General features: G+C 39.3%; 1 protein-coding gene across 2 annotated transcripts; it reads left to right on the top strand.

Moving 5' to 3' along the window:
- The first annotated feature begins 4,549 nt into the window (after nt 1–4,549).
- LOC118557548 (palmitoyltransferase ZDHHC15B-like) lies at nt 4,550–10,299 on the top strand. Of its 2 annotated transcripts, XM_036127711.1 has the most exons (11): nt 4,550–4,698; nt 5,042–5,068; nt 5,157–5,251; nt 5,331–5,451; nt 5,664–5,733; nt 6,774–6,806; nt 6,897–7,017; nt 7,131–7,263; nt 7,384–7,510; nt 7,743–7,858; nt 10,120–10,299. In XM_036127711.1, the coding sequence occupies exons 1-11, from the start codon at nt 4,575–4,577 to the stop codon at nt 10,161–10,163; spliced, it is 1,011 nt and encodes a 336-aa protein (XP_035983604.1). In that variant the 5' UTR covers nt 4,550–4,574; the 3' UTR covers nt 10,164–10,299. The 2 variants fall into 2 exon arrangements, with proteins under 2 accessions (XP_035983604.1, XP_035983603.1); XM_036127710.1 differs by lacking the exon at nt 10,120–10,299 and having other exon boundaries at nt 7,743–8,593.
- The last annotated feature ends 596 nt before the right edge of the window (nt 10,300–10,895 follow it).

Genomic DNA, 10,895 nt, shown 5'->3' with positions numbered 1-10,895 from the left:
TTGTTAATGTCATGATTTAAGGTTTTGTTTGTTTATTTTGGACTTTTCTGGACCTTTCTTGGATTAGTCTTCACCTCTCAGCCACTATCCAATCAGCTCAGTCTCCTTCCAGCCAACACCTCGCTCTTACTCAGATCCACCTGCTGCACCAATTAGTCAACTCTGTTCACCTGTCTGCATATACCTGCCTCAGCCAACTCATCCCTGCCAGGATGTCTCATCTCTTCTCGTCTTTTGTGATTTGCTATGCCAGATGGACTCTTCTGTTGTGTCTGCATGCTGCAGTTCTGCCTGTTTTCCCGTGAGTTCCAGCCACTTCCTCTGCTTGTTCTGGTGGTTCCTCGATCCACATCGCCTGTTCTGATCAGCTCCTGCCTTCTTCACTGGTCTGGCCTGTCAATACCTGCATCTGGTCAAGTCTGGTCTTGCTTGCCTGCCTCATCATCCAAAAAAATGTTTAAAAACTCTGTGTCCAGCTGAATATTTGGTTCACCAGCACAAATTATTACTGTTAATGTTTCATGAGAGACAAATGTCTTTGGAAACTTTTGTCTATGAATTTCTTTTTACGACAAAGCCAGATATCATTATTTTTATGATGTACAGTCATATTCAATAATTTAATATATGAGTTCCATTGAGGCTCATTTTCTACATTAAAAGTACCTTTTTGAAAATAACAATCTATAAGCAAGTAGAACACATAATTTTCATTAAACCCACATTTCTACATGAAATATTTTTTCTGATTTGATGTAAATCTTAAATCTCATGTTTCATTATATGTAAGCAAAAAATCATGATTAACAGAAACAAGTGCTTTAAAACATCAGTCTGTCAGTTCATCTTTATAATGTGTTTGCCTTTGTTAATTTAAGGGTTAATGAAACAAATTTACTTTTTTGATAAAATTCTAATTTATTGAATAGGACTGTAGATAAGATTGCAACATTTTCGTGGTACTCCATATTGCCTGCCTCACTATAATCTCATGGTGGAATAAGAATCTAAATTTGAAGAATTATTTGCCGCCTATTTTGTGTCATTAGTGTTTCAGCAAAGGTCCGCAGAGAAGGACAACATTTCCAAGGAACGTGTAGGTTTAACATGGGAATCACACGTGTATCATCACACATTATGCTTTCAAAAAGTTCCAAAACCACATTTGCTAAATACAAAAATGTGTCTTACATGTTTCACGTGTTCTGATTTTGCACATATGAGGCTCAATGTTTTTTAAGGAATATATTTTTTCGATTTCATTAACCTATATTGTGACAAATCTGGAGTTACTTTTTACTGCAATATCTGATTCAAATGTGTGAATCATATCCTTCGGCAGTCAATTTACGCAAGAAAGCCTAGACATGCAACGCTAGAATTGACTAATTCTCTCTCCCAGTGCTGCAAGAGCAAAAAGACATCCTTCTGTTTTTGCAGTGTGTTCATTGCACATTTTTTGTAAAGTGTGTCAGTAAGGCTCACCATTTTGGTTCAGTCCTTTAAGGTTTAAGGTTTCCCATAGGTTTGCGTTTGTGTCCCTTGGTTAAGTATCTCTTTGTGTTTTAGGTTCAACTTCACCTGTGTCTCCATCCTTCAGACTCCCTGCTTACTTTCTGCCTCAGCTGCTCCACATTTATTTCTTTTCAACTTAAATTGACAATCCAGTTTGGATTCTTGCCGAGGTTTAGTTGCATTTTCTGCTTGAGCTCTATAACTGATATTGTCTTTTGGTTTAACGTTTGTCATTTGGATCGGGTTTTCTTTTTAATTAACGCATGTTATAAATTATCTTTTAATATAAATGAACACAAACTGGAAGAATTAATAAATAATAATACATCAAACTTATATAGTGCTTTTTAGACACTCAGACGCTTTTTACAACAAAACAAAAATACATAGAAAAAGGCTGTAATTCTTATTTCTAAAGTTGATACATCATGCTAATGTTTCAGATTGTTATGAATGTAGGGATGATAACTAACATCACACTTCAATAAATTAGTGAGGGTTTCCATTATTTTTTATTTATCCATTTTTCTTTTCAATAAATAAAGATGTATAGCAACTGATTTTTGGCTATAGAGAATCTGTTTTTAGGAGTGTGATCACTTTCATTATTAAATGTCTGAAAATACTTGAACAGTAGCCTATTTATATCCATGCTATTTGACATTATATTTATTTAGAACAGTTCACATATAACAGAACACTCTCATTATTCGAAATGTCGATTATAAAATAATGACTGATATCCTTATTGATGATGATGATGATGATGATAGTCACAATTTCCACCAGCTCATTTGTTCATGGATTTGAATGGCGGCATTTAATCTGACAAAATAATAAATGTAATTGCTTTCGGGGGCATAAAAATTGTCTTGAGCAGTGACAACCTCTGTGTCTGGACAGAAACAGGGTGGGGGGGGCAGCACCCAAACAAACTCTAACTAAAAAAAATTATAATAAGCAAGATGAAAGTAGCTCCATAAAGACTGCTGATCTCTGAGCAGTAGATAAGAATGATCTGTAACAAGGATGGAGACTAAAATAACTGAAACTGAAATCACATCTTAACCCACCAGACCTCAAACCACTTCTGACTTTCAGTCTCACCAACTGAGCGGAAGTTCCAATATAGTTAGAAACCCTAATCCCAGCAGGAAGTGGCTGAGTGAACTTGGTCTGGACTTTGAGGAGGAGAGTCATGGTTTCGGAGACACTGTAGAACAACAGGGTGCCTGCTGTGTGGTCCAGGTACACTCCCTCCCTGGAGGAAATTAGGCCTGGTGAAAAGTGTAAAAGTCTGTGTCAAAATGTTCTAATGACCAAGATTTGTCGCCGTAGCCAAAAGTGCAATCAGGTAACCCATCTGCTCTGCTGATATTCTTGTGTGAAACTGCTAAACTAGCTTCTTTTCTGCTGAACTCCACCAGCAACATCATCCAAGCAGACTCCCTCTACCAGTGAATGGATCTACGTGGATGATCAGAATAACAAAAGATTCTTAATATTGGGAATATTGAGAATCCGAATCTGGTCTGTTGTTCTGACAGTATGATATACGTTTTGGTGACTTTCGGAGAGATTTGTGTCTGTGTGTCTCTGAGGACGTCCTGTGGTGGATCTCTAAGATCTCACACAGCTGGTGTCACATCCTCCAAGAAGCATCAGAGTCAGCGGACTGACTGATGCTGGAGGAGGGTGTAGACTTGCTGAATGTCGACGGTGAGAGGAATCGATGGAGAAACAAGTTGTGATCCTTTACGTTTAAGGTCTGCTCTAGCATAGTGTCCTTCTTCTTCAGCTCAGGAATCTCCTGCTTCTCCTGAAGGTCTGTAAATTTACTCGGTTGAGTTTCCAGTTGGGATTTGACCTGCTGCTTCTCACCAGAGCTTATTTTCTGGATCAAAAGGATCTGTTTAGTGAAGTACATTTCCCTGTCCTCCACTGCTTTATCAACAGCGAGATCGATGGCCTCAGCCTCCTGCTGAAGCATATTCACATGCATTAAACAGAGAGAACTGATACACCGCTGATCGAAATGACAGAAAATCTTCATTACAAGATCCTTCAGTAGATCACTACAGCTCAATTCCTTCCTGAGCCGTTTTACTTCTAGCAGCAACAACGTTTGACTCAGACAACTGTGACACTCAACAGATTTAGGCTAATGCCATGAGTGACTTGTAGGTCTCTTAGGGGAGTTGTTTCATACCTGAAGTAGCTTACCTGTTTTCTGACTGACTCGTTTGCAGGAAAAGTTCAGTTTGTTAAACCGGTTTTGCTTCAGGCTTCTACTTACAGCTAAGTCTCAAAATCGTTCACTCCCCCGGCAGATTTCTTTTTAAAACTGACTTTATACCACGAAGAAGTTTTTCCAGATGTAAGCTGAGACAGTGGTGTCGTACAAAATATTAAAACAATGTAAAATAAGTATATATTTTCTGGTTTGATTTCAATTTTAATTAAAAAAACAGCATGTTTATCATAACCTTCTCATCAATTAATGGAAAAATCTGTATTGACATTAAAGCAATTTAAAACCAAGCTGTTTGTTGGATGTACATCTCTCCCTATTTCCTCCTTGGGTGTAGAAAATGGATAGAAGAATGCTGTCTAATGCCTGTAGCTCTGAATCTTTTCTTTCATTGATTGATCTATCTATCTATCTATCTATCTATCTATCTATCTATCTGTGTGTGTGTGTGGGCACGCGCGCGTCCACAAAAACCAAAGAATGGCAGTACATTTTAAAATATACATAAAATGTATATAATTTATCAAATTAACCGATTGGTCTTTTTTATCCGTCACGTGTTTGACCAAACCAAATAATGAATAAAAAAAAAATTATATATATATATATATATATATATATATATATATATATATATATATATATATATATATATATATATAATTTTTTTTTTTTCTTGCTGATTTCGAAAGGCGCCCCCTGAGCTCTGCCGCTCTGATGATCTCAGGACGGCGAATCGCTCGCAGATGTCGCCGATGGATAAAGCGCCAGGAAGGCTAGTGGAGCGCAGAGGAGGAGCGGGACTCAGATGGAAATGGCTCTCTCCAGAGGTTTGAGATGCTGTCAGAGGGTCTTCGCCTGGATCCCCGTTCTCATCATCGCCGCCGTCGTGCTCTGGTCTTATTACGCCTACGTGTTTGAGCTGTGTCTCTGTAAGTACGACGGACTGTTTTCTGACCTCTCTCCCCCACAAACAGCGCAGAACACCGACGGGCACTTTACAACAATAAGGTTATTGACAGCTCGCGCTAGGCGGAAGTGGCTCTGAACGGCAGCGTTCATTCCACTGAGTTTGAGTAATCTCACTTCTCCTATAGCCTTTAAGGGGTCAGGGTGGACTGGGGCGTCACACACAAACCACCGCGTTATTGTTTTTCTGAGCTAACACCACCGCAGCCTGGCTTTGTGGTGTTAGCTTTGATTTGTCATTTGTTTTCTGAACTATTACTGTGCTGATGCCGTTTAAGTTTATTTTACTGTTTTTTGTTTTAACAGTTACAATTAGCAACACACTGGAGAAAGGTGAGTCCCCCTCTTCCTGTTTTTGCTCCAGTTAGCTTAAAACTGTCAGCATCCAGCTGGTGTTGACGTCTGTGCTTTTATTTTGCAGTGGTCTACCTGCTGGTGTTTCATGTCTGCTTTGGGATGTTCACCTGGACATACTGGAAGTCCATATTCACCCCTCCTGCTACGCCCTGCAAAAAGGTAGACTGACAACCAGGATCCTCGTTTAGCACGCGTGTGGTTTGAGAAATGGGATTTATCTTTTATATTTCTGGTTCAGTTCCAGCTCTCCTACTCGGACAAACAGCGGTATGAGATGGAGGAGAGACCAGACGCCCAGAAGCAAATCCTCACCGAGATCGCAAAGAAGCTGCCCATTTTCACCCGAGCCCAGTCTGGAGGTGAGCCGCTGTCCCTTTGTCCCGTGTTTGGGGGGAAAGCGAGTAGGGCTATAGGACGACTGGCTGCAGGCTCTCCTGAGTGGTAATCAGCAGATGCATCTCTTTCATTAGTGCTGATTGCTAACAGTACGTTCCAGGCTGCAGGAAGTGTGGGAGGGGGGGTGCTCAGCTCGAATGTCGTCCATTCAACTCGTCCATCCTCTTGTCTCCAGCTATCAGGTTCTGTGACCGCTGCCAGGTGCTGAAGCCTGACCGCTGTCACCACTGCTCCGTTTGTGAAACGTAAGCTTCTCTTTCCTCCCCAATATCTTCATCTGGACAGATTATCTGGGCAAGGAGATATTCTGTGGTCAGGAGGTGTTGTGATAATTAGGAGAATGTTGCTCCGTTCATCTGAAACAGAATCCCTAGGATCAATCAGTGCATGGCTTTGGCAGAATAAGGCAGCCCATGTAGCGCCTTGCAAAGTACTCACACCCCTTGAACTTTTTTTCAAATTCAGTCACATCACAACCACAAACTTCTAATTATTTCATTGCATAGAAATAGATCCATGACATGACATAGAGCAACACAACTGTGACAAAAAGTCTGCTTTGAAGTTATTTATTATAATTGGCAAAGTACAGCAAAGAAATGCTGACCCAAATCATGTTCTTATACTGCTAGAATTATTATTATTATTTTATTTTTTTTAAATTAAATCAAATCCAAAGTAATTAAGAAACTGGGTGACCATTTTTTTATACAGCAAATGAGTGAAGCCCTTTTTTAACTTCTAGATCTAAACTGATTGATGAATCCCTTTCCTACAAAAAATCTGACTAATTTAATTAAAATGATCACATTTTATGGGGCAGGTAAATAAGACGAAAACATAATATTTTTTGGGGTTATTTTCTTTTTTTATACATTTTTTGGCAATCGAGTACTTTTGGGATGACAATTTCAGCCCAAGACTGGGACAAAAAATTACTCTAAACATACAGTCAGAACTGCAATTGAAGGGTTTAAATAAAAAGGATACTTGTGTCGGAATGGCCCAGTCAATGTCCAGACCCCAAATAAAACTAAGAGTCTGCAGCGAGACTTGAAAAGTGGTGTTTACCGTTGCTTTCTGACTGCTGGTTTTAAAAAGCTGATAAAGAAAGCTGTAAAACTGTCACTGAAGTTTGTTGCTGTGATGTGGCATGAAATGGTTAAAGGGAGTATGGACAGTGTTGCTGAACTCTCTCAGAAATCCTTCTGATAAACAAGTTAGAATTTATGCTTTGTCTACTTTTTAATATAAAAGTGCATAAAAATTTGTTTTTATTTTCTAGCTGTGTCTTAAAGATGGACCATCACTGTCCCTGGTAAGTTGTAACCTAGTCAGTACTTTACAGATTGAATGCATGAGTTTACTTGGTGTTCCCTGATAACCAAACCTCATTTTTTTCTTTCAGGGTTAACAACTGTGTTGGTTTTTCCAACTACAAGTTTTTCCTACTTTTCCTATCCTACTCCATGCTGTACTGTATATTCATCGCAGCAACGGTCCTTCGGTATTTCCTCAAATTCTGGGTGGTGAGTCTCTTTGTTCTCGTTCAGTTGCTCAGTATTTTTGCAGACTGCATAAGATGTATTTAAAGTATTTTTTTCTCGTGAACTAAGATCTCCTTTTTCTTTCTGTCCTTCAGGGGGAGCTGCCAAATGGACCTGCGAAGTTCCATATACTCTTCCTCATGTTTGTGGCAGTCATGTTCTTCATCAGTCTCATGTTTCTCTTCAGTTACCATTGCTGGCTGGTGGCCAAGAACAGATCCACTTTAGGTGAGAGTTAACGTTTTCTTTTCTTCCAGAGAATATCAAATTGTTTCTGTAGTTTTAAACCCCCCAAAATCAGTGAAATTGTCCCATTAAAGCACGTTTTGACCCTTTTCTCTTCTCCAGAGGCCTTCTCAGCTCCAGTATTTGTCAGCGGACCCGACAGAAACGGGTTCCATCTTGGCCTACACAAAAACCTGCTGCAGGTGTTTGGAGAAGACCGTAAACTGTGGTTCATCCCTGTTTTCACCAGGTAACTAGAAAATGGAAATGCAAAAGGCATAAAAGTTTCAGGGACTATTGACAGATTGCAGAAACGGCAATTAACATGATTAACAAACTCAAAAAATGAAAATGTCGAAAGGTTGTGTCAGCTGAGCGGTCATAGGAAGTGAATCACTGAATGAAAAGCAGATCTGCATGTATTAAATGAAAAAAACCCACTGAAACCAGTGAATCATTTCTTTTTCCATGTTGTAATCCAGCCAAGGGAACGGCCACTACTTCCCTCTAAGGAGTCAGGGCTCTGAATCCCGTAACCCCCTGCTAGCTAACGAGGACATGTGGGAGGGGTCAGACGACGGGTCAGAAGAAAGCTTGGGTAAGTTCCCTTCCGTCTTGTTGCATTTATTACTTAGGCTGCGAATTATGTGGAGTAAAAAACAACAAGAACAAAAAAAAAACATTTTTCTTTAATGATCGTTTCCTTCATAATTGTTTTCAAATTTCCACGGATGAGCCTTAAGAACCGAACATGAACACATACGCTGTGTAGCGCCCTCGACAACAACCGCTGGGAAGAAAAACGGCAAGCACCTGAAGACAAATATTGAATATTTCTTATTCAATAAGAAATATTAGTTTTAAATTAACCCACACTGGGACAATCATTAGTCATTTTAACACCTTTATCATTAATATAACTGAATTTGATCAGAGTTTCTAGGAACTGCTTTACTGGCTTCCTGTTTCCATGCGGTATGAACACATGACGCAACTTCTCGTAGCAGCTGTTCACTAGCTTTTGATCAGGACCCATATTTATGTTACCATCATGCACAGTGAGCAGGACAGCAAGGAAGACGCACACATTTCACTCTTTGGGCCTTTTGGGAGTTTAAATTTACGAACCTTTTTGTCTAGATTGAGATGAACAATACCGATAATTTCCTTACCAAGTAACCTATTTGCCTGCTTAAGCAAACCCAATGCAATTTATTCAATAAGAAATAATATAGGCTGCAAAAACACAATTTGCAGCCTAAGTAACAAATGCAACATGTATCAGGGTTTGAATGTGTGTTTTTAGGTGACCTACTTCGTGAAACCTATGTAGGCGTTTGGACATGGACTTTGTTTGGAACATGTACACCTACGCTCACAACACAAACAAAATAATGATCATACACCCTGTATACAGTCTACATTTTCCATATTGCTAGTTATTTAAATGTAAGAAGAACAACTTATTAAATTCTAACCCACTGCATTAGATTCATAGCTGTTGATATATAGACAAATACTCAGTATCAGGATGTTTTCAATTGTCAAGGCAATAAGAAAGGGTGGTTCTTAGCTTTTGAAATAAACAAAATAAAATTAGTACATAGTATTTCTAAAGCCTATCTCTGCAGCTCTAGACAAACTTTATCTTACAGCAGCGGGGGTAAAAATGGCTGTTTTTTTGGGTATTAAAAGGGTGCAGACCTTTTGTTGCTGTTCCATCACTGTATTCTGTTTGAGCTAGCCTCCGTTTAAAAACATGCAGGGCTTTCATTGCATCGTGGGGCTTGTAGTTAGTCACAGATGGGGTCACGTGCTGAATTCCCCACCCAGAGCTACAAATCACTAAACAAGTGAATACAGGTAGCCCGTTTAAAGGATATCAATAATATGAGCAAACATATACTTTTAAGAATGACATGACGTTTTGATGACTCAAGAACTCGATTTTTCTAATATTAAATGTAAGACGCTTTGAGACATTTTAAGAACGTGCAGAAATTCTGCTTAAAGGACTGCAGCAAGTGTGAAGTAGCATCCATAAATCAAACAGTTAAACCCCATCTACATGTCAGCAAGTCTTTTGGTAGAGTAACATGAAGGGTTTCCTTAACTCTAAAAGGACTTTAACTGGAACCATGTGCTTTGGTCAGATCAGCCTAGGGGAATATGTAGGCAAAATTCACTGTTTTAAGAATGATAAAATCCTCTTCCTCCTCGTAGCAGTGTGAGGCATCTTTGTCACCTGGAAATATCGGGACATTTGAATAGAAAAGCGAGTGGAACTCCACCAGAAAGTAAACTTTGGGTCTTTCAGCACATGTGGCATAATAAACACAGAAATGGTTAAGACCAGCCATTATTCTTCTTGCCAGCGCCTGCAGGGAGGTTCACAGGCAACTTCACCACTGAATAATGCATTTAAATTAAAGGTAGTTTGTAATTATTCAGAGTGGAGGATTATGCTTCCGCAGTAAAATCTAGATTTAATTTAAACTCTATATTTTTGCCATGGGTGCCAGTACGTTTTGGGAGGGATGTTTAAAAGCAAATAATCCCTTAAAAGATCTTACTATTGGAAATATTATTTATTTTAAGCAAAAAAGCACTTTGATCTTCAAAAAAAAAAAAGTAAAGTTGAATTACAGTATCTCCAGACCTGTATGGATATAATCCTACCTATATAGGCTTTAAAAGAGCTTTGTGGTTGTTGCTTTTAAAAAAAGTAAATTCTGCTGCCACCTAGTGGCGGATACATGAAACTACCACCCCCTCTATTATGAAATTCATCAGGATAAAACATTTAGGCAAAAAAAAGTTACTAATCTGTTCATGAGATGTATTTTGTTCTCATTCCAGTTGAGGACGCAGACCCCTCTTTTACCATCGAGATGGAGGATTAAACCACACACCCACACGCACACACACACACATGATAATGTTGACTTTTATTACACACACGCTTCATTAGGAGGCGTTTGCATTCCAAATGGCGTGGACGCCGGGACGCGCTGGTTAGGGTGAGTGGACGACAACCTGCATTCGATCTATATTGCCAATTTTCCCTTAATGTTTTACATAACGACGAGGAAAGGAGCTGAAAACGGATAAGAAGCTGCCGTATGACCTCCGTCCTGTAGGAGTAAGGGTTATTTAGGAACATATTACCTCAGTGAGACGAGAATGTTATTTATTTCTTTGATGTTGTCGGTGGTGCTGAGGAAGCTGGAGTGTTTGTTGCGCTACAGTGCTATTTTGACCTGCCTCTGTTTCACAGCTGGGTTGAGTTTGCAGTATTGCACCTTGGGAATCCTTCTCAGCGGAGGGGCGTATTAAAAACCTCCACCTGAGGCCTGCAGAGGTCGAACGTAGGGACCCAGCTGTCCGAACCTTATCAGTCTTGACATTCTCCAGTGTAATGCAAGTTTTCATTTTTACTCTTATAAAGGTTATAATAAGCTATAGGAAATCTGACTTGACCTGCACCTTTTTATGTGTGTTTTTTGGAGACGTTTCTCCTGAGAATGTATCCACGTCGTCATCCTTTCCAGTCGAAAGCATGTCGTTGATGATTAGGGCTGTTTAATTCAAGAAAATTAGTTTTGTTTGTTTTTTTTGTTTCCAGGCAGTAAGTC

This window comes from Fundulus heteroclitus, chromosome 23 (assembly GCF_011125445.2).
Source record: "Fundulus heteroclitus isolate FHET01 chromosome 23, MU-UCD_Fhet_4.1, whole genome shotgun sequence".
Lineage (NCBI taxonomy): Eukaryota > Metazoa > Chordata > Actinopteri > Cyprinodontiformes > Fundulidae > Fundulus > Fundulus heteroclitus.
The sequence above is the reverse complement of the archived record's forward strand: the minus strand, read 5'-3'. Positions and strand labels throughout refer to the sequence as shown.

Excerpts from the sequence above, each read along its gene's own strand:
- LOC118557548 (XM_036127710.1), top strand. The coding sequence starts at position 4,575 with ATGGAAATGGCTCTCTCCAGAGGTTTGAGATGCTGTCAGAGGGTCTTC. Across the intron at positions 5,252-5,330 it reads CTGCTACGCCCTGCAAAAAG|TTCCAGCTCTCCTACTCGGA; the intron begins GTAGACTGACAA and ends TTTCTGGTTCAG. Across the intron at positions 7,018-7,130 it reads ATTTCCTCAAATTCTGGGTG|GGGGAGCTGCCAAATGGACC; the intron begins GTGAGTCTCTTT and ends TCTGTCCTTCAG.